The sequence below is a fragment of the Protopterus annectens genome, chromosome 1.part0 (assembly GCF_019279795.1).
Source record: "Protopterus annectens isolate FY-2018-M chromosome 1.part0, PAN1.0, whole genome shotgun sequence".
NCBI lineage: Eukaryota > Metazoa > Chordata > Ceratodontiformes > Protopteridae > Protopterus > Protopterus annectens.
Window position 1 is genome coordinate 1,732,237,717 of NC_056725.1, and position 24,819 is coordinate 1,732,262,535.

The following is a 24,819-nucleotide window of genomic DNA, read 5'->3' on the forward strand; positions in this document are numbered from 1 at the left end:
AGAAAAGCTCCAGTATACAGTAAAATAATAATTTACACAATAGAAGAATGCAAAAATAGTAGAACACAAATGTTGCTAAATACACAAATAGAGTTATGATTGTTAATTGCTTATAAATAGGGAGGCAGGTGAGAGTTTTAACACATATACAGTTAGATGGCAACTTAATGTTGTAATGGAGGCAGAGCAAATGGAGGGTAGTTGAGGGGGGATCTATATTAAAATCTTAAAGTCTGACAATATCGAATATGATATTGTTGACACAAGAATACCAAAAGAGCACTACATCGAACGTTTAAACGGAAAATCTCCATAGGGGGAGATTTCCTTTTACTTCAATGTAGTGCATTCTCGGAGTTGGCATATTTAAGTAGGGGGGGGGTGTAGGGGGTGCAGGGGGGCTTGCCCCTGCCTACACATTATTTATTTATTTATTTTTAAATTTAGTATTTTTTGTTGTTGTTTCGATGGTTTAAGACTTCGATCTCTAAAGTTCGATCTTTAGTGATTCGAAGTTTTAAACCTTCGAGATTATAATATAGACCCAGTTGAGAGTGATGTAAGTAGGATAGGTAGGGGGTAGGATTTGGGGGGAGTTTGTAGAGTTAGTGTAGAGGGGTGATAATCAGTTGATAGGATTTGTGGATTAGCAATTGTGAGGGTCCTAGTATGAAATAGGTGGCCTGCGAAGAGTTGGGAAAGGTTATGTACTTACTGACAAGAGGGTAGGTAGGACAGAGCAGGCCTTGAGGTGTAAAGGTAAGGGGTAGCAGGAAGATGTGTGGGGAAGAGGGGGGTTGATAGGTGGTAGGGAGGGGAGGGAGGATGAGATGGATAGTAGGCTGATGAAGGGAAGGTGAGAGAGGTGTGAAGAGACCAAGATGTGTACTAGGTTCAAGGGGGGGAGGTTGCAGGGACAAGTAGTGAGGTGGGTAAGGTAGTGTTTAAGAGAGATCTTAAAAGTATGGGTCTGGGGTAGGCTTCTTAGAGTCAAGCTTGTTCCAGAGGATGGATGGAGAGTAGCTGTATAAGCTCTATATAAATTCTGTCCTGCACATTTGTTAAGTTTGTAAATTTGTAGCAGATATTTCAGGGCAAAGTAGATACATTTAAACAAGGGTGCCTGAAGGCGCAAACAAAATGCCATATGAAGATAGAGAGCGAGATCTAAATATTTACGTCTTGGAGAAGATACGCGATATGGGAACTGTCAGAAGTTACAAAAAAACTCAAAGGTTCATGTAGTTTAAGGGAAGGCAACACATTATTGGGAACCAGGTTTTGGAAGGTGAATGGTTAAGGAGAAATATAAGAAATTCTCACAGGAGGGTTGATGAATAAGTACTTTATTCATTTGTTAACCAGCTAATCCCAGTGGATGCAACTGTCATTTTTTCATGGATGACCCTGAAGAACTGTTTGATTAAGTGACATGCTTACACCAAACGTGTGGACCTGCGGTTCTTTTCATACTGAGCATGATTACTGTTGCAGCAACACATCATCAGTAGGGTAAAATGAACCTGTGTCATGACAGTCTAAACAGATCATGTTCCCTGTTAGTGGGTGAAGTCCAACACTTTGTGAATTCTGCTCCGTAATGATAGGAGAGAAGAGCCAACATCGAATGATCCAAAAGTGATGTCTCTATGAATGCTTGGCCGCTACAAGCCAGCTGTCCATGTGGTAACTTTTCTGATACTTCCTTCTTAAAACCCAAAAAGCCAGAGGGATCATGAGGTGCCACTTTCACAGTCTTTATTCATTCTGAAAATCAATATCAAGCAAACTTTTGCTCTTCTGCTCCGCATAAGGGTTCTGTCCTCCCTGAGCTCACCTTAGGACACTTGCATTACTCTTTGACAAGTGTACCAGCCCAGTCAAACTTCCCACTTGGCAGTGTCCCCGGACTGGGTCATGCCTGAGTGCTTTGAACCAGAAGTAAGAGCCCTGGTGGGCCTCACCCCTCCCCTGCCTCACTTGGTAAGCGAAAAAATGACAGGAGTAGTGGTATTTCACCTGCGGCCAAGGAATCCCACTTATTCTACAGCTCTCATGTCTCTTCACAGTGCGAGACTTGAGTCAAGCTCAACAAGGTCTTCTTTCCTCACTGATTCTGCCAAGCCCATTCCTTTGGCTATGGTTTCACTAGATAGACAGGGACAGTGGGAATCTTGTTCATCCATTCATGCCTGTCACTAATTAGATGACAAGGCCTTTGGCTACCTTAACTCATTCCCTTCAGTACAGTTCTTTTGAGTGTTTATGTTTAACTCCTGGTGGTTGTGGCTTGAGCCTTTAGAAAATGAAGTTATCACCTTAACATTCTAACAAATACTCATTGACAGAGGTCAAATATCAATACAGTTGTATTTGCCATCATGTATGTTTCAAGATAAAATATTCTCATACCTTGTATGTAGCATGGTTTTGGAATTATTAATGCAAATTTGAACAAGTAATATTTGACACCTAGAGGCACAGTAGGAGGTAACTGCGGAAATGCCTGGAGGCGCACTCAGCTGTAATGAATTGAGAAAGTCATAGTTGCTCCTTCTGTTTACTCGCGCTTCATTACATTTCTTCAGTTTGACATTCAGAGCACTGGGCAGAATCAAATCATGTGAACACCTGTCTCAGGCCTTTGCAATGCTTTGTTTTATTTAAACAGTCTGATTCCCCTGGTCTGCACCATTTGTAAGTCAGCTGCTAGATGCCAGTCTAGACCAGTGCCCACCATAGCTAAGACAGTCCACAGGAAGGGTATGGCGAATGCCGAAAGTCAACAGTAGAAGAATGGTGGTAGAAGGAATCAGTCCCCATATCCTGGTCTTATAGAAAGCAACTTATTAGCAGCTCAGTCTTAATCCTATGCACTATCAAAGCAAGCTGACCAAGAAATGCATAAGTGAGACTAGAAGTTTAGGTTTCCAGGGCAAAACACTCTACAAAGAATCGAGTACATAGTAGTATAAATACCACCATAGATCTCCCCTGAAAAGAGGCTACTAGACTAGTGGGGCTAACCCAGTCAACAATAAATAAATAAATAAAATGAAATTGTGACATGAAAATGTAAACCTTCACTCCCTACAAGCCCTTCTTTCCCTAGAGAATACTGGTATCTGTGTAGTGACTGAGACACTGTTTAAAACAGCGGAGAGCACTCTAGCTGTGCAGGGCTATAATGCCTACCTCATGATTAGACTAGCTACTGCCTACCTCATGATTAGACTAGCTACTGCGCAGAAGGTGGGTGACAGGTGGAAGTGTCTCAGTCTTCATGCAAAAGATTGCATCAAGGCTGGTAAAGCAGCATGATGCACTAGAGTTTCTTCATGTCCAAATAACCATCAGAAAGGTCCCATACTATATATATGTGCTAGCTGTAGAACTCCCTCTATGACACAGTAAAGCCAGACTGTTTATCTGCAGGAGCTAGAACATAGAATCACTGAGAATTAAACCCAGAATCATTTTCCTAGATGATCTAAACTTTCCAAATGTAGATTGGGAAATCTACCCCACCACTAGTGCACAAGCACACAGATTCCTAGACTTTGTCAATACAAATGCCCCGGAACAATTAGTCAGAGTACCTACTAGGGGAAATAACTTCTTTGATTTTGTTCTTACTAATATGGGAGTATCTTGCCCCATCCCTTGCATATCTTCCTCAATTGTTAGGTCTAACTACAAAGCAGCCTCTTTCAAAATAAACATGAAACCAGAGATCCCTTCTACCCAAGGCACATTTAAAAAATTCTTTAAGGCAAACTACCTACTCCCAATTGGCAAGCTTCAAATCCCCACCAAACCCAGTTAACTCCACTGAATATGCAGAAACACGTACACCATCACATTAGACCAGCATGTAAACAGCTGAATAGATGCAGCTGTAACCTGCAATAACAACAGCAGGTCAAACACCTGAAACAAACTCACATAGTCAAACTATAATATCAACAAGCTTTACAATAAAAGGAAAATAATTTTGACTGAAATAAACAAACAACTCAGGAGCTTAATAAAATCCACCAAGGGCAAGTTTGAGGCTAAAACAGCTACCCAAGCCAAAGACAATCACATTTTTTTTAGTAATGTTCAAAATATGAACAGCATAATGCAGCACTGTGCTGAGCTGTTTGTGAATGATATCTGCACTGAGGCTGATAAAGTAAGCTGTAATTTTAACACTCTCTCCCCTCCTTCCATTCCTAAGATTTACCTAAAACTGGTTCGCCTCCAGCTATCACACAAGACCAAGTCGTAACAGTGATGTGAAAAGCTAAAAATGCCATATTGATGGGTCCTGACAGTATCCCTGGATGCATCTTAAATAGCATGAATCATGATTTAGCTACACCTATAACAACAATGTTCAGCCTCAATACAAGTTTTGCAACAAGCGAATAGTTAGCAACTACAGTCATTCCCCCTGCATAAGGGTGGACCTTCCACAGACCCATAATTATGATTAGCTTCCTATGCACAGCCATGGAAACACTCATGATGGAAGTAATCAATGAGGACATAAGGAACATCCAAACACTGGACCCATCTCAGTTTAGATTTATCAAGGGCAGTTCATGCTTACTCAGCTTGGTGGACTTTTTTGAAAAAGTCACTAAAACAATGGATGAAGACAGGTGGCACATACCACATATTTCGACCTGGCCAATTCTTTTGACACAATTCGCCACTCAGGCATAGTGGAAAAGCTAAATAAACTGGGAGGAAACCTCTTTGTCATGTGCTGGATTGCCAGTTGGCTAACAGATAAGATGCAGGAAACCGAAATTTGTGAGGTTACCACCACAAAGAGACCAGTCACCAGAGGTGTCCCCAAGGGTTCTGTGCTGAGACCTCTCTAGTTTGGCATCCACTTTTCTGAAGTAAAAGTTAATACCAAAGGGCTCTGGCTAATTAAGTTTGCAGATGACTGCAAGCTAGAAGCAGTCGCTGCTCTGGAACAGACTCCCCATCCATGTAAAACAAAGTTCATCCATGTTTATATTAAAACAGAACTTGGATCTGTGGATGGGAAACAGAAAATTTAACCCAGCACTATGCCCTACTATTAATGGACAAAGGCAGCTTTTAAATGTTTTTATCCCATGGATTGGTCCCCTTAAATTATCTGTTGTGTGATCCTAGTTATTGTCATTAGGGGTAGTATTTAATTATCGACCACGGGATGGGTAAGGTCAGCCTCTAAAGAAATGGAATAGGTTAATTTAAGCCCAAAAAGGAAAGTGACATGGCAGCTGGCCTACTACTTCCTATGAAAACTATTCATAGTATGATGATAGGTAATTAAGTTGTACTTCTGACACCTACATAACTTGAGAGTCATAGAAACTCAACAGTGCTGATCTGTCATATTCCTCACCATTGTTGCTCAGATGGTACCAACGTTTTATTGCTTTGTTTTCCTTGTATTCTTCATCCTTCATTTAGGGCTTGCTTCCAGAGTGAAGTGTATTTTATTTACTGATGTGCTTGCCATGCAAGTTTTGGACTGTTGAAGTAACTTGCTTGGAGTTGTATAATATGCAGGTGGAAAATTCTGTAAGCGAAATTCTGGTTTCTTAAGAATTCTGTGTTCATTTCTTACCATAACCACTACGCTGTAGTGTAGAACCAAAACACGATTCCCGTTATATCTTTACTGATGTATATCAGACAGTAACACTGCTTGCAGACAGCAGTGACTTTTATGTTCAGATGCAGCTCTTCTGCATGTTTTACCACCTGTGAGCAGTCTTTGTAATTAGCTGTCAGATAGGAGAGCAGTGCATTTTGTTTCCTCAGACATTTGTTAGTACCATAAGCCATAGTGCTGTCTCACACTTATCAACAAATTTGACATCAGGCATACAAACACTAAACTACTCGTCCTTACGTATGTCAGTGTGAGTTGGCATGACACCTCACACTGTAGTGGGCATAGATTATCGTTCTGATGAGCATGTGATAAGTTTCTAAAATACGACTATGTTAAAAGCATTTTACAGTTGTATGATGGTAGTAGCTATGAGGTAGGTTATAACTAGCTGATATGTGTGGAGAAAAGGCCTTCACTTGAGTGAAATAGAAACTACTCCCTGCACTAAGTTTATTAACATGTATAGTACAGCCTTTTCATGAATTGCCCAGTTTAGACATCCTGTAATGGTTTCCTCAGACATTTCTATCACGCCACTGTCAAATGTCTCAGGGTGGGACTTAAATGGAGTATGGTAATGCACTGTCAAACCTGCATAATCAGGAAACTTTAGTGACAGCTAGAAGATGTTAAATAAAAGGGCCTTTTTAGATTTAGAATTCCAACATAATTAGAATTTTGAAACCTCCATATAAATCCAGGAAACTTCACTAAGTGTGTTTCACCATACAAAGAAATGCATGAACCAGATTTACTGTCTCAGCTAGCCAACACAGGTTTTGTGGAACATTGTATGTTGTTCTGTGTGAATATTTTCAGTGTTTTGTCATCCTGTTAGTTCCATCTGTGAACATTTCCTTTTGTATTTCTCATTGTTTGGGGGGAATCAGGTGAAAATCCCAGTAGCAAGTTGCACTTATTACATTCCTTTGTTGTCTTCCTTCAGAGAACATGCAGCTTCGGGGGCTTTGACCTGTCCAATCGTGTGGTGCACATAGGAAACAACGGCTCTGAACCACTAGTGAGTACAAAGTGGCCATGTTTTCTAATCTAACAGTGAACAAGTTGCTGCCACTACAATGCTTTTTGTACTTCGAAACACTTGATACAGAAAACTTTTGCTCTCAAGAGGTCCTTGTTTAATAATACCTCCTAAATATTTGCTGATGTGTTCTGAGGCAGTGTACTCAATTTATGCAGGACATATTCTACTAAACTAAATAGAGAAATGTTTATTTTCTGTCAAGTTGATAAAAATCTGTATTTACAAAATAAAAATAAATTCTGTTATAGTTAGCAATATCTGTATCAGCTGAACAGATGAGATCACAGGTCAGTAGAGTAATAACATGTAATCCCTGCAGCTGCTGTCATATCAGAAGCACACTTTTAACACTTGTTCTCAGTTGTACATAAGTTTATATGGATAATCGTTTTCTTTTTATTTAGTGAAGTACTGAGATTGTTTCTAGAAAAACTAGATGACCAATAAATGATGAATGCTTTCAGGGGGTTGGCGGCTGGCATAATGGTTTAGGTGGTTACCTCACAGACACAAGATCCATGGTTTGATTTTCGCCTTTGAAGAAAAATTAACTGGGCATGTAAGGGCAACTGACATAGTACTTATGAACCTATTTCATTACCTGATCACATCTCTGAATCGCTTATAGACTACCGTGTGTCTTAGAATAACTCAAAGCCCTTTTAGTTCACTTTTGTCTCTTTTCCAGTATTTGTGCTGCAGTCTGGAGGAGAGCATTTTGTGTGTGTTGTCTGTGTGTGTGTGGTACATGGGACCAGGAGGAATAACCCTGTGGATACAGCATTTGTAGCTCATCATATTTGTTGACAATTTATGGCTGACTGCTGATCTGCAAGTCTGGCATTTGTAAAGATGCAAATGACTGACATGCATGTGTCAGAGGTCCAACAATACTAGCCCTACTGACCAGTAGGAAACTCAAAGGCAGCTGGGGAATGATGTCAGGCAACAGACATCTTTTATCTGTTCATTCTGTGGAACCAATATTTTCTACTTCATTGTAGCAAGAAAGAGAGAGATCTTGTTCCAGCAGTCAGTAGGCTGAGTAGCTGATCCTGGAGAGGATACCATAATTTCACAGTTCCTACAGACACACACATGCACTCATTCACATGCTGACATACAGCATGTATCTGAGCAGTTTCAAGCACTGCTTAACTCTGGGATGTAGGAGGGTGTGAGAACACCTGGTAAAACCCTGTGTAGTCCCAGGGAGGACATGCAGACTCAGCACAGAAAGCACTCCACTTGGGAACTGACATGGACAGACAATTGCAACACCAGCCTATGTCATGCTCTGGTGAGTGTATGTTGCATCAGGTAATGTCATGTTTTCTTCAGTCTGGGGTATGGTATATACACTGTATAAACTTACAGGCTGCTGCACATTGATCATGTCTAGCACCAGACTGCCAGTGGTAGTTATTAGGTATAAACTGACTGCTGCCTGTAGCACTTCAAACGACTCAGATAGTCACTGATAAAAACAAACTGATTTTATTTAATTTGCAAAAGTTACAAAAGTTGAGCGCTTTTGTTCTGTATTACATAATGAACTTCATCAGAATTAATAAACCATTCAAAAACAGCTGTTTAACTATAAAACCATGTAATCACGTGTTTCCAGTACTGCAATGAAACGTTACTCCAAGTTAATCACTAAACACTTAATTTTAAAGAACCTTTACATTAAAATTCACCTAGTTCACACAATTAAATTCACAGAGGCTAACACCTCCATGTTTCAAGAATTAAAAGGCTTCAATTTTAAAACAGGATTCATTGAGATGGAGTCATTCAACCCTCTATGACTTGTGGCTTGTAATTTTAATTACCACTCTAATTCACGTTTATTCAGGTGTTCGTTCCCTTTAATCGTTGCATGTTTGTTCAATTACTAAAAATCCAAACTTATGTTCTCTAAATTGTTGGATGTGTCTAAAAAGTGCATTAGTAACTTTCCCAGGTCTTACATCCAACAAGTATTCATAAATTCTACTTTTTAGCTGTCTGATAGTCTTTCCTACATAAAATGCAGGACATTGTTCGCAGATGGCTAAATAAACCACTCTTTGTGAAATGTTTCTTAATATACTTTATCTCTTATTTTTACATTATCCACTGTTGTAATATGCGGACATTGCGAACAATATCTGCATTTAAACATTCCCTTTTCTATTAATAGTGATCCAATCACAATCCAATTTACCTCGCTTGAACCAGTTGTCTTCCTGTATACCAGGATTGGCTTGTCCCCCATTTTATTAAATATGGAACTGTCCATTCTAGCTCATTATGACACATTGGGAAGATAGGTTTATTTATTTAACAGCCAATTTAAGAACTCATGGTCTGTTTACACACATTTCCCGCATGACATCTTTATTTTATAAAATGATACTCAGCAAAATTTAGATTAATTTTTAAGTTATATTAATAACGCGTGTGAATTCTTAAAATTCAGTTAGAATGTAAATACAGATAAAATTATCTATTTGGATATGGAAATAACTAAAGACACCCTAAAGGCATGTTTTATTTCTAATGTGCATAGGAAAAACACGTTCTTGAATATGTATCTATATATTCACAGATGGCACCTGGTTTCACAAAAGAAAGCAGTCGTGAAAGGACTGTAGATTTTTTTTGTGAGACTCATTGCTCCTCCTACTGTTGGAACTGTCTGGGTATCCTTCTTCCACATTGCCCTCATTTCTGCCTGCAAATCCTGGTGTTTTATGACTTTGTCTCTCTCTCTGTATATAAGATTATCTGCCATTAACTCCTCCTCTGGCCTCTAGGTCTGAGGTCAGACAATTTCTTAAAGGCATATCTTCATATCATGGCTCCCAAGAAACCTATTCTGCCTTCTTGGGACTCAAGTTTTGTTCTTGAAAAATTGATTCTGTCTCCTTTTGAGCCTGCAGCTTCAGCTTCCTTGCAGCATTGTACATGGAAGACTGTTATTCTTTTGGCCCTTACTTCAGCTAAGAGAGTCTATGAACTCCAGGCTGTTATGGCTGTTCCTCCTTTTTTTTTTTTTTCATGGGGACAGGGTGTCTCTTGATGCTAATCTTTCTTTTATGCCCAAGGTGGTTAACAAATTATTTTTTAATCAGTCTATTAATTTGCTGTCCTTTTTTCCTTCTCCGCAGTCTACTATTGAGAAGGTTCTTCACACCTTGGATTTGCATAAACAGCTCAGATATTGTTTAGATAAGACCAAGGCCATTCGCACATCTGAGCGACTTTTTATTTTCTATCATCCCAGATCTATGGGTTTAGCTGTTTGTAAGCAATCCATATCCTCCTGGATTTTATGGCCATTTCTTTTTTTTTGTTCCTTTCTGCCTCTGTAAAGGCTTATTCTTCTAGGGCTGTTGCTTCCTCTGGTGTTTTTTTTTCAAAGGATTAGATACCAGTTCCTTCCTTGAGGCTACTACTTGGACCACTATCTATACCTTTCCTAAGCATTATAAATTGGATGTTTTTTCTAGAGCAAGAGCTGGCTTTGCCAGAGCTTTCCTACATGCGTTTCTTGAGGGCCCTTCTGGGCCTTCCATCTCCCAAGTTTCCTCCTCATCTTTTGTAAAGAATACTGCAACGGTGATATGGAAGGAAGTAGTAGAGCTAGATGTCCTTCTCTTCGTTGTTGCAGTATTTGCTCCCTCCTTCCTCCCCTTCTGCTCTACTCTTTTTCATTCTCTCTTCCTGGCTTAGAATTCCTTTACTTTCATTTTACTCCTCCTGGATGCACATGACCCTCCTAATTCCTAGGACTTTGTTCCTCCTGGGCTTATTCAGTTCTGTGGAATGTATGTCCTTATGTTACCTTTATGCCCTACGCCTTGAGCAGGGAGCATACATGTGACATACAATGTCTATAAAATCCTAAGGCTTTGGTATACTGGCCGGATGTTGGGGTACCCTTGGCAGGGAATCCCTTTTGTAAAGAATACTGCAACAGTGAACTAAGGCCATCTGCTGTTATGGTTAGGTTTTACACAACTGTATTTTCTTTCTAATACTGACTATTAGCTGGTAAGTTGCTTGGTTAAAGAACTCCAAACACCAACAAACAATGCAACAGCTGAACACATTGTTGTCTACTTCTGGTTTGATTTCCATTCCCATTTGACACTGATATGATTCTAAGCAGGGAAGTCATCTCAGACTTATTCTCCTTGTGTTTTAAAACTTTCACTATGTTTCTATCTTGTTAGGTCAGCAGATATGTACGCAGTCCTGCGATTGCAGATCTAAATGTGTAATCAATTTCAAAGATGCCCATACCTCCTTCTGAATGAGGAATACATACTCTTGGTAAACACTGATTTTTGTATATCATTTGACAGTCGTGAAGTATTTCTCCTGTTTTCCAGTCAAGCTAATCCAATACCATTTGAGGCCAGTCTTTCGTATCAAAACTGTAAGTTAAAACAGAAAAAGCAAATTGGTTTATAGCTTGGACTTTGTTTCTAGATGTCAGGACTGTTTTCAGTATTGATTTTCAGCTTTTAAAATATTCCTTACTGATTTTTTCCTCTTTTGATTTCTCCAAGTCTCCTGGATTTCTAATACCATGACACGAATAGACCCTATTGCTAAGTCAAAGTATGATTAAAGTTCGTGAAATTGGTATTGTTTCAGTTTCTGATGTTGGTCAAAAGGGCTCTTCGCAGCACCCACAGTGTGCCCAGAACTGATGACTCCTGCAATTCATATGGAGTTACATGTATCCCTAGAATTTTTAAGTAAGAATAAATTATTTTTTATGAGACCTATTGCTCCTACTACTATTGGAACTGTTTGGGTATCCTTCTTTCATATTGGCCTAATTTCTGTCTGCAAATCCTGTTATTTGATGACTTTGTGTCTCTCTATACACAAGACACTGTAGTCACTGGGTGTAGTGATTTCAGTGATTAATGCTGGTTTTGTCTTCCTTTCATGAGTACTATATCTGGTTTTCTCGTATCTGTTTTTTGAACTATTGGTAGTAGCTAAGCTCATGTGATATAAGCTTCATCATTCTCTATAATACTTTGTGCTTGATGTTTCTAGTGGTTCAAGTTCCTAATGCTTCTCAGTACTTCAATATTGTAAAATTTGTACAATTCCCAGTATTACAGCCATTAAGTATATAGGCCTTCTGCCATTAGTGTATCACACCCAGCAACAAGACGTGTGACTGTTTCCCATTCTGTTTTACATAACCTACATTTGTTTGTTTCTCCCATATGTTCAATGGACTTTGTAAACCAACATGTACATAGTCCACTATCCTGGGCCACTAATATTAACCTTTCATCTTTTGGTTTAAATTCATGACTCCATAACCATTCCAGCATCAGATCCTGATCGACATGAGGTTGTTCCAGGAGTTTTCTGTACATGCAGCTATATTTATGCCTTTTCCACATTTATTGCCTCTCACTGGAGCCTTCTTATATACTTTCTTTTGTTTTTTGGCGCATTCAGTTGCTGCCTGATTTTTGTCTACTTCTGGTTTGGTTTCCATTCCCACTTAACACCAATATGGTTCTGCTAAACTGAACAGGAAGTCAGCTTAGATTTGTTCTCTTCATTGTTTCAAAACTTTCACTATGTTTGGATTTGGTGAGGTCAGCAGATACGTATGCAGTTCTACGATTGCAGATCTATACATGTAATCAATTTTGAGATCCATACATCCTTCAGAATAAGGAATATATAATCTTGGTATACACTGATTTTTATTTACCATTTGATAAGCATGGGGCATTTTTCTTATCCAATTGATCCAATACCTTTGGGGGCCATTAAATTCCCCCCAAAACTGTATTTTAAAAGAGGAAGAGCAAATTGGGTTATAGTTGGAATTTGTTCCAAGATGTCAGGGCTGTTTTCAGTATTAAGTTTAATCTTCTAAGTTATACTTTATTGAATTTTCCTCCTGTGTTATTTTTCTAATGAGGGGTCAGGCTTTGCAGTGTCATATGTACCCTGTTTTGGATATGGAGTAAACTAGTGTACAGCATCCCAGGCATCCTCTTTAATCATTGAATAATTAATTATTTTCCAGTTATGAGTCCAAAATTTAGGTAGAGATGTATAAACACTTTCACGGAAACGTTTTGTGATAATGACTGTAACTGTGGAATTGCTGTGGTGTGGAGAACATAAGCTTTGTTTTTTCTCTTAGAATGAGAGGGGTGAACCCTACACTAAATTGCCTGTTTTTTCTTCTCCAGGGTAGGGAAGGAGAATGCATTTACAAAGAAGTGAACAAGTCGCCGAACCCTTCCCGCATCTCACTTGGTAAGAAAGTGAAATCGGTGAAAGAAACCATGAAGAAGAGGATGTCCAAAAAGTACAGCAATTCTTTTTCTGAACAGGTATGATGGTCACTGTTACTGATACTACCACCATTGTGGCTTCCCCCGTTGTAACTTGAAAACTAGAATATAATTTATATTGTAGTCTGTACATGATTGGTAAAACTGTATAAAGGCTGTATGCGTTAAACAGATCAGCGTATATATGACCAAATAACCAAAAATGTATACCAACTATATGCTAAAAAGGACTGTAGCTCACTGCAAATGCTTACTTTAAAAAAATCACTTTTAATAGAAAACAAAAACTAACCCCTGAGGGTTAAAACTGTTTTACACACAGGTTAAGTGCTTTCATCTGCTAACTTGAGACTTCATCACAACAGTGAAATGTGTGTTGCTCCCCCCTATATAATACATTTTTAAAAAAATTAAGATCCATTGGGAATGCTCAATCAATTAACCTTCTCATGAATAAAACATAACCTTATGCATATTCATTAATTCTGCTCATTCAACCTGCACAGTTTTGTATTACACCCTGTTGCCATACAGTTTCTAGGTTTTTGAGAGCAGTATTTATTTATTTAGTATAAAATTTAATAAATAAATATAAAACAAATGTGCCATTAATACAATCAGTAACCTGTTAGTTGAATGTAATCAGGGAGCTGTCCAAACCACATTGTGTATTCTTTTCTTAATACAAACAGTATCTATATGTGTTACGTATAGGTAAATCTGATGGTGGTGTGTCCAGATCCATAGTGTGTTGAATAAGCTATGTACTGCCATTTCATCTCCCCATTGAATTGTCAAAACTCGGATTGCCGAGTCAGAATACATAAAAAAGACAGAAAATACCGAAGAAGAAGAGCGAGTTTTGAATATCCACTCTTCTGCTTTAAACTTATTTTTTTGCAGTTGCAAGCCCCAAGCTTACACCAACTGTGAATCTGCTATACATCTGAGTAGGGGAATTTTCCAAGAACTGGCAATCTCAGACCTAGTATATGCACGTCTTGATTTTCAGTCATTTGGTCTCCTGAGTTTAGATTCGGCAATCTGAATACTGACATTTTAAAAGGCTACTCTTATTTCAGATTTTCTGTGATATTTAACCAAGAATATCCCACAGGAGGATGGGTTGTTAAGGTTAGACAACTGTATGAGGAAATTGAGTAATTACTCATGTGACAAGATAGAATTAACTGTGGAGTTCATGGAACTGATTTTGAAACATAATTATATAATGTTTGAAGGTGAATATTATATCCAAACAAAGGGAGTAGCAATGGGGGCCGCTTGTGCCCCCATTTTTGCCAATTTATATTTATATGATTGGGAAGTTAAATATATATTCACAAGTAAGTGGTTTCATGAGGTATCTTGCTACTATCGATTTTTGGATGATATATTTTTGATTTGGAAAAGTAGTAGAGAAGAATTGGAATTATTTATGGGCTATTTGAATTCAAGGAGTAATGACCTCAAATTTACTTTTAGTGTGGACCCACATTCTATGCCCTATTTAGATACATTAATTGTAGTGGATGATGGAAAAATTAGATCTAAAATATTCAGGAAAGAGACCTTCAGTAATGGATATTTAGAATACACAAGCTCCCATCCAACAACACAAAAAAAGAGTATAATCAAGGGGCAATGTATTAGGGCCGCCAGGATGACATCGGAATACACAGATCTGGTTATGGAGTTACAGTTTATAGGGGATATGTTCATTCAAAGGGGGTACCCCAGATGGATGATTGAAAATGTAACCAGGTATGTAGAGAACGAATGGGGTAAAAAATATGTACCCCTGTTGGGGAAAGGACCCCTGGTTAAAGTAAATAATCTTGAAAACATAAGGAGTGAGATCCCCATAGACTATACCAGAGCCTGCATACTACAACACACTCCTTGGACCACTAATATTAAAAATATTATTTCCAATTATTGGAACATACTAAAAATGGATAGGATTGTGGATATAGTGGGGGAAACACCTAGATTTGTTTCAAGGAATGGGTGTAACATGAAAATGGAACTGGAAAGGAAAACATGTACTAGGGCATATATACTGGAGGGGAAAGGTACAACTAGATGTGGTACATGCAATCAGTGCAGGTACATTTTTCCAGCAAATAGTATTAAACTGGAAGATACAGTTTGGACTGTGTTAAAGTTTAGGAAAGGTAATTGTAGGACTTCTCACCTAGTGTATCTTGACAAATGTTCCACGTGTCCTAGTTTACTACTTAGGGAAGACTGACAGAAGTCTGAGAGAAAGAATATATGACAACTATTACTGTATAAAGAAAAAAGACCCAAAAAATGCTCTATGGAGACATTTGGAAGGAAGCAGTAATTGTAGTATGTTTCATTTTGGCATCTTAGACATAGCCAAGGAGAATCCTAGGGGAGGGAACATTAGGAATAAACTAGGTGAGTTAGAAACTAGGTGGCAAATTAAGTTGGATGCATCTACCCCGCCTGGGTTGAATGACCACATATCAATTAAACCAATCCTGGCAAATATGGGGTAGACAGATCTATTGGGATTGTAGTTATTAACCCTATGCATGGAATTTGTACTATTAAAACTTTTCTAAATCATTCATATGCACAGGGTGCATTGAGTTAATTGATTGTATTTATTTGTCATAAGCAAGGTTTCTTAATAGCAATGCTTAAAGGAATTTTCAAATGATTATTTTAAATAAATGGCACACTGGCACTTTAAATTTTTAAAGTTTTAAATTCACATTGCAATTAATCAATTAATTATTTGATTGAAAATGTGTGTATATAAACCTAATGGACAAGAGATGACTTTGTTCTGAGGAAGTCTAGGTGTTTTAGATGAAAGCGCTTAACCTATGTCTGAATAAAGGAAGTTTTTTATACTATTTTGGAGTGCCAGTATTTCAAATCTGAGCCAGGGGGAACAGACTGTGTACTATTGATTTTTTGAGTTGACTGTTTCTTGAGTTTACTGAGTTTCCATTTAACCAAGAATAATAGACAAGTATCAAGATATTAAATGATTTATTTTGTCTAAAACATTGGCATTCAGGGTACCTGACCTGACAGGTTAGTAGCATTGATCTAAATGCACTGTAGCCTCTTTCATTCCTGATGTCAGAAGGACATCTTAATTATGTCCGTACCGTTTATTAACCAGAGCAGAACACTGATTCAGATGAACTAATTACAAGTTCAACCCATGAGTGAAGAGAATACACTGAAAAGGTAAATAGTGTGGATGCATGCAGTGTAAATACATGTGTTTATATAAGTGTACGTTAAGTATTGTGTGCAAAACAAATGTTGAGGATATAAGCAATGGAGTTAGTATTTACAAGATATTTACAGGATATTTATAGGCTGTATGGGGGGGGGGCTTTAAGAAGAGGACAGGAGATATCACAAATGAAATGGTAAGCAATAATGAATGGATGGAGGAATGGGGAGGAAGGAATGAAAGGAGAGGGCAGATGAGAGTAAATGTTTAGGGGAGGTTATGGTATTTAATGACAAATATGAGGGTCAGTCATATTCCTGGCTGGAGCAGTTTTACTGAAACATTTTTCATGGAATGAAAGCACAGCACTGGAACTCTTCAAGGTTAGGCCCATTGTTACGAGATATGTGGGGAGGTAGTTACAGGTTCAAACAGAAAGGTTATTTATGCAGGAGTGTGGGTAGGCAGAAACCCATCTGCTGGAGTTTAAGGGAAACTGAATAGGTGAAATGTGGGATGCTCAATGATTAGCAGGACATAACATTATGTTCCACTATTTCAGGTCTCAAAACATCTCCTATAAAACATTAGCATTGCACAGCAACATTATTACTAAAAGATGCCACATCATACAAACTTATAAAAGCTATGAAAGCTTTAGTTCTGTCCAAGTAGAAACGTAACTGCCTGTGTATGTCCAAAGAATGCAGAATTTTCTCACCCTTGTTCTGTGGATTAGGATAAAAGGTTGGCAAGTGAATGGTTTGGTTAAGGGCCACACTGGACACCACCTTAGGCACAAATGTAGGGTTTGTCCTCAGAGAAACACTGCCTGGTTGAAAAATGATGAATGGTTCCACAGCCATGAGTGCTTGTAACTCCGAGACTTGCCTTGCAGAGGTTATTGCTAGGAGCAAAGCTGTTTTCCAGGATAAGAAATTTATATCTGCTGTTGATGCTGGCTCGAAAGGAGGCAGTGTGAGTTTTTCTAAAACATAATTGAGGTCCCAGGCCAGAATTGGTGCTCTCCTTGGTGGCCTAATGTTTTTGGCCCCTCTGAGGTACTGCCTTATTAAAGAATGAGAAAAAATAGGCGGTTCCGTATTCTAATGGGCTGAAATGGCAGAGGCATGAATCTTGATTGATGAGAAGGAAAGGCCTTTGTTCAGCATCTCAGTTAGGTATTGTAAAATCTGAGGGATATTTGGTACACATGTGTCAATGCCTTGCTGCTGGTTCCAAGCACAGAATCTCTTCCATTTTTCTGCATAATAGGTTCATATGTTCATAGGCTGGTACTAGGCTATCAGCCCTAGGGCCTATACAAGCCTAGCCATAACAATTCCCTGGCTATTTCTTCCCACATTATTTACTTTCCAATATTGTTGCTTCAGGTGTTGGAAGTATTCTAGCTTGTGCGGCACAACATTTCATAATTGGAAAACCAAACCAATTGCTCTTTCTGAAGTTCCAGTTAGATTTCACCTACATTTGCTATTTTTTTTATTGATCGTGTCTTTCTGGGCTTGGTGATATTGCTCTTTGTATTTTCTGTTATTCTGACTGCCCACAGCATTGCATGCAGATGCAGTGTGCTTTCTTTTAACTGTACTTAATCCAAGTAAATGAACAAAGAGAAACTGGCCCCCAAAATAGCATTTTGTACTGAGTACAGAGAAGGGCAGTGAAGGTGACTGTGCCTTATGGTGGGGTACATACCTCACATACAAATGCACCTACAAATCTGATATTCTAAGTTAGGAGTTGGAAAGTTGTTAGTGTGTGGTGCACAGATTGCAGTCACAGCTGCCTGTGTTGTAACAACAAATGCACAGTGTACCCTTTCTACATCTTGTTCATAAGTAAGTACTAGACTATCTTCCCCTGTTGGCCATTTTAAGCCTAGCCATTTTCCCTTGGTGAGAATCAAACCCTGTACCTCTTTTCTGTGAGGTAAGCACCTTAGCCATTATGCCAACCAACGACCCCTATGGTAACCTCCAACCCTATATTACACAGCTGCAGGGCATACTGTTCATTTACTTTGTAAATGCATTTTAACTGAACACTTTTCCTTTTTTAATACACTAAAAAAAATGTGCACTGATGTGCTTTAAAAGACCTGAACTTGACTGAACCCAAGTAAAAGTATCAAAGATTCTGGCTTTCTGCACATCAGTAATTTCCTACCCCCACTTGATGAATTGTTTATATAAATGTGGAGGGTAGGGTTTATAGCTATTGCTGGAGACCAGTTCTGCTAGTCCAGAGACTTGCGCATATGTAATACGCTTTGTAATTTCACTGACTTTCAGCTCACTGAAGTGAAGTACTGGCATTGTGCAGAGTATTGTAAGGTAAGTGTATGCTCTTTTCCCCATTGTAGTGCAGTCCTGGAGTTAGTATATATAGCTAGTGGGGTACCCCTCCACACTGGGCAGTGTGCGTGGCGTAGCCGCCCACCTAGTTTGGGTTTATGTTGTCTTCTGGAAAGCGTTAGTCAATGGTGGTGTAAGTGTGCATAGCTATGGTTTAAAATGTAGTGTTCTGAAATTCAGCATTATAACATTTCGGTGAAATATAAAATCAAACTAGTTGGGGGGGCTATACCCCCAGCACCCCCCAATATGGGTAGCTGTGCACCCCACACCCCCACTAACTCCCACTAACTATTTATACCAACTCCAGGATCGCACTACAGTGGGTAAAAGGGCATATACTTTTTACTTGCCTTACAGTACTCTACACAGTCCCTATGTCACTAGGTGGGTTGTAAACTGTCTGACAGAACCCTCAGTGTGAAAGTAGCTGACTCCAAGTCAGACTGCTTACCAGTCATGAGTGAAGTTCCCACAGGGTTCGGTCCTGGGTGCTCTCCTGTTTGGTATCTACTTTTCTGAAGTCCAGGCCAACACGAAAGGACTCTGGCTGACAAAGTTCACAGACGATTGCAAGTTGGGGGCTATTATTAAATCCCCGAGTGATGACATCCTACAGAAAGGTCTCACTGAGACCAACGACTGGTGTCAGAACCATGGCCTTAAGGACAGTGCCAAAAAATGTCTCATCATCCCCTTTAGGAAAAACCCAGTTCCCATGAATTACCACATCGATGGTAGTCCACTGAACACAGAAGGCGTTATAAGAGATCTGGGAACAGGTTGACAGCAACCTCTCTTTTGACCACCACATTGCCACTGTGGTCAGAAAGTCCTTCTATGTGGCACATCTCATTACTAAGGGTTTTGCATCCAGGAAGAAATAGGTCATTGTCTCCCTCTACTCTTCACTCATTAGGCCAATCATTGAGTACAATGCCTCATTTGGCATGTACCTCACTAAACAACTGCAACAACTGGAGAGGCCACAAAAGTACCTCACAAAGAGGATCCTAGGCCTTAAACATTTGTCCTATATGGACAGACTAAAAAAACTCCAACTATTCTCTGTCTCATATTGCCTACTTAGAGGTGATCTCTGCTTGACTTACAAAGCCATGTCTGACCCAGCTGTGTTAGAAATGCTACATCTAAAGAAATCCCAATCCCTCCGCACCACACACTCCAGAGACCTCAACCTCATTAACACAATCAACAGAACATGCTAGAGGGACAGGTTCATAACCCAAAGATTGCCCATGCTATGGAATAGACTTCCGATGCATGTCAAGCAGAGCACCTCACTGGCCCTCTTCAAGATAAATCTTAATGAGTGGATGGGAAATAGAAAATTCACCTCAGGGATCACTCCAGTGGCTTTACTTGACAGCGGCACTGGGAACTAAGGTCAGGTGGCACGATGCCAAGGTAATCCTATGGACTAGGCTTGTAAAGGCCCCAAGGCCATTAGCCTAGTACACACCTATGAACTTCACTTCAGTGAAATGAGTTTTCAGTAATTTGAGCTTTCAACAATTTGGTGTGGATGAACTGAAGTACAGTGCAATGAGTTTTCAATGAAACAAAGTGGACCCATGTAATGCACATAGTGAATTGGCCAAGACAGAGTTCAGAGAAATTCAAAAAAGCACTGTTAGGATGGCATCATACAAAAACACCCTGTTTTACTCTCTGCATACTTCCCCTGACTCTTACACTAAGGATTTCTCCATCTGCGGGGCCCCAGTCTGAAGGGAGTCAATCTGGCAGGTGCCATGGAAGGTGGAGCATGCAATCAAAGTGGAACTCTTGGACTCCGCTGATGGCAGACAGCTGCAGTGGGAACAAAAACATGTAAACACAAACTGAATGCGATAAACAACAAAGAGAAAAAAAGACCTGCCAGCCACACTGCACCTGTGGTAACAGAAAAATAGTTAACCCTATGAAGGCAGTATACTCCTGAAGGTGGTTTCTTGCATTCCCTGAAGTACAAATTCAGAAAGCTGTCCCATCTGCTACTGCATACTGCTGTAGCCTGCAGAATTGTAAGCCTGTTTCATGTTCTTTATGTAAAACATTATAGCTGCCATTGCATTAAACAGCTATGCGGTGTCACCCTTTCCCATTCCACTGCCCTTGAGTGATTGATCCCCAGGAGAATCCCTCTCATTTCTGGGACAAAGGAAATTCCAGAAATAGGAGTCTGAAAGGAGGAATTTCCGCCTCACTGCATCAGCTGGAAGGCAGAGCCACAGCATATGAAGGACCACAAATTAATAGCCAATCTGTGCTACGGGACTGACTGCCACAGAGTAATAGCCACATCTGTGCTATGGGTCTGACTGCCACAGAATAATAGCCACATCTGTGCTACGGGTCTGACTGCCACAGAGTTATAGCCACATCTCTGCTACGGGTCTGACTGCCACAGAGTAATAGCCACATCTGTGCTATGGGTCTGACTGCAACAAAGTAATAGCACATCTGTGCTACGGGTCTGATAGCCACATCTGTGCTCTAGGTCTGACTGCCACAGAGTAATAGCCACACCTGTGGTAAGGGGTGGGATGCCACAGAGTAATAGCCACATCTGTGCTAAGGGGAGGGTTGCCACAGAGTAATAGCCACATCTATACTAAGGGCCTGACTGCATGAGTCCTTGTGCATAAACCACAGTGTCCACTGCCATCTAAGAGCTAACTTTGTGTGGGTAATAAAGTAAATGTGTCTTAGGACAACTTTCAGATTGATAAGCAGCGTGTTAAAATCACAGGCAGTAGTTTCTCAATCACTATAAACATCCCCCATTGCCCTTGAGTAGCACTGTCTTACATTCTTTTGACCCCCATTTTTGTCAGTGTTCTGCATGTGCACCTACATCCCCCAGTATTCTGAAAGTGATCATGGTAGGTGAAACCCCAGGTTACCAGCTCCGTCCTTTTAACACAGTACAGATTTTGTATCATTTACATGTAACAGTACATGTGACACCGCTAAAAAATGATTCACTATAGTGTGGAATCTGGGAATATATTGTGTGACAGTAAAAACTAAAGGGATGTTTACCTCAGAATCAGGCTTGGGAAGCTGTAAAAAAAATTCACATTGCATTGCAGATGCAAACAGTGTAACTTCATCAGTGAAATAAATGAAAAGACTCAAAATTGTACATAAAGTGTATAGAAACACAGAAAAACTGTCACGGTAATGACAGGTCTTTGAACCTGTAACACCTAATAATTTAATATATAGTAAAGTTACGTGTTCAGATACTAGTTGAGTCAACATTGTTGACTGTTAATATGAGTATGCCTTGGGGATGAGCAGAAATTGTGTAATATTTTAGGAGTTCATTGTAACCTTTGTGATGTGTAAAAATTGTGTAATATTTTAAGTATCTAAAGTTCACCCTGAAACTCAAGAAGAATGCTTTTTTCCATCATACCTCGACATTTTGTACTGTCCTAATGCATGATGATAATTTCTGCAAGTTCTTAATATATTACAATTTTTTTCTACCTAAAATACGTTATGGAACTTGCCATATTGACATAATTTTGCTTTCATAATCAGTGTTTTCTTCCCACAATGTAGTTTGTGTCCTCCTTATATGATCTCATCCTAGGGAAAACAAAGGAGTTTTTTTATTTATTTAGGTACAGTGGCAATGCTGAGAGTCAGGATCGTCTTACTTTATAGACGCCCCACTAGTTTTCCTTTTTCATCGAATTGTCCTGATTAGCGCTAACTGAAGGTTGCTTTGTTTATTTAAATCCTCTTCAAAACAAGCAGGGCAGCTGACAAAGTTTGTTAAGCAGTCGGATTTGTTGTCCTTCAGCACTCACTAGACCTCCCCCAGTACTCTTCCAAAGGGATCAAATTTGTCATTTCAGTGTAGCAGCTCCACTGTTAGCTTATAGCTGGTCCCTTTAAAGATAAGGTTTGGAATAATAATTTTGTGTTGTATTTCAGACCGCCATTAAATTATCTAATCTAAGAACTACAGAAAGTAGTATGCCTGTTTGGTCATGGTGGCCTACTCTTATTGGCTGAGATAAATTCCTTTCTGATACATGTGGTTTGAACAAGTGAAAAAATGATGTGACATAAAATGGAAATTAAGAATTTGAAAGGTACGTGAACAGTTTCTGGCCAATAAACAACATCTAGATAATATCACAGGGGGCAGTATAACTTCTAGGATAAGGTTAACTAGACTGGAGAATAGAGTTTTCCTTTAAAACCAAGAGTCCCAGTATTGTTTTTCCTGCTTTCTTTCCTGTGCTATGGATTATTCCTCTAGCATTCATTCCTTTGGATCTTTTCCATGCTGTAGTTGGTAATATAGATTTGGCTTAAGTTGTGGTAGTGAGGAGAAGCCTGACCACCCCATGATGATCTGTGTGACAGCACTGACTAATCACTTCTGCACACTAAAAGGTGTTCTTATGTTGCACTGGAGAAGAGCATGCAAGTTGTGAGCAGATTGTAATCCTAACTTTTCTCTGGTATGCTTGGGGATTGAAGTTGGTATGGAAAATAAATGCAATAGACTAGGGCACACTAATTCTGGTTTCCTGTGTGTATGTGCAAACGCAGGGGTATGTGTGTGTGCATGCTTTAAAGATAGCATGAAGCATGACATGGTGTTAGAATGGGGTGTTTTTAATAAAGGATTAAAATAAAGTTGTCACCAATGTAACTAGAGAACAGGCAACATTTCATACTGGTGAGACATTGTTTAGTAATACTCCATAAATGATTTTAGCACATTTGGCATGCTGTTGACTCAGACAAGCAGACCACTGATAAAAAGACAAAGAGCAAAGCAACATTAAAAATTACAAAATTTACTTCACAAAGAAGTTTGACTCTGCACAGCCTTCGCCATGACCAATATGGAAGCGAAGGTCTGAACACTGTGGAACTGCATCAGAGATGAACAATAAGGACCATGAAGTTCAAGTAAACCACTTTGCTAAGGGCAGAGATTGAAGCCTATTTTTAGTGTTTTCACGTTTGGTGAGGGGCAAGCCTTAACATTTGAGGCAGTAATAAAAAGGCACGTGGACACTTTGTGCCTAAAGAAATGTAATACATGACAAAGCACAATTCCGTAAATTTGTGCAAAACTGATACAAGTCTTTTGAAGTGCTTCCGAGACATTTGTATGCGCTTGTGGAATCTTGCAAGAATGGTGGCACTAAGGACGAGCAGATAAGGGACAGCATTGTCGTGGGCGTTGCAGTTGCAGACTGGGAAGTTTTGTAGAAAGTAGCTTCTGAGCCCAGTTTGATATTTCAGAAGGTACTTCAGCTTGTACAAATGAAAAAGCAATGTGCTGATATAAGAGTGGTGAGAGATGTGAGTGACATTGAACAGGAAGCATGCAATAAGGAGAGTAATAAACATGTCAATGGCAATATGAATGTGGAAATGAGTGCCAGCACATTTTGCTGCTGTGTGCAGCAGTAGGGTCATCAGTGTTAGCAATACAAACTAAACCTGGGAAGGGAAACGTTTGTCTTGGTGTCTCTATTTAAGCAGACCTGGATGAGGAATAACACTTCAGACGTGATTCAAGGTACTCCAGTCAGATGGACATTTTGGCATAGTACATACAGAAGCATCTTGAAATATCAGCAAAAATGAACGTTCACAGCCAATGTGTGCAGCTAAGATGCAAAGGAAAGTTCCTAGCTGCATCTGAGTAAAAGTGGCGTAAATCTGCATTTTGGACTTGTGTTGTTTTGTCCATTTGTGAATAATCTGCTGAGTGGAGCCACTGCATGCAAATCATGTTTAATTGACAGAAATAAATGCTGATGTGTTTGTTAATGTTGAACACCTTAACTGTGAGACAACAGACATTGATGCCAAGTGCAATTCCTTATGCCCTCAGTACATCAAAAAAGTACAGTCCCTGTCCTGTGTAAGGTAGAGATTGAGTTGAAACACTAACATATGTAAGAGATGCAATTATACAGCCAAACTGGAAGCTAAGCTGTCTCGACCCAAGACTGGAACAGGCAGTCAAGAGGAGAAGGTTAACACTTGCACCATAACCCCAGCCGCACACAGACCTTCTAAAACAGCACTGGCAAAAAATACACATAAATACCCAAAATCATACTTGGAGGCTCTAAATAAAAACCGGCAAA

The 24,819-nt window shown here is 39.4% G+C and overlaps 1 protein-coding gene across 7 annotated transcripts in view; it reads left to right on the plus strand.

Moving 5' to 3' along the window:
* SASH1 (SAM and SH3 domain containing 1) overlaps positions 1-24,819 on the plus strand; it is a 1,700,050-nt gene that overhangs the window by 1,468,117 nt on the left and 207,114 nt on the right. For all 7 annotated transcript variants that reach the window (XM_044068900.1, XM_044068881.1, XM_044068872.1 and 4 more), the window contains 2 exons: positions 6,615-6,689; positions 12,947-13,090. In XM_044068900.1, the coding sequence (XP_043924835.1) occupies positions 6,615-6,689; positions 12,947-13,090 (219 nt within the window). The remainder of the gene's footprint in view (positions 1-6,614; positions 6,690-12,946; positions 13,091-24,819) is intronic.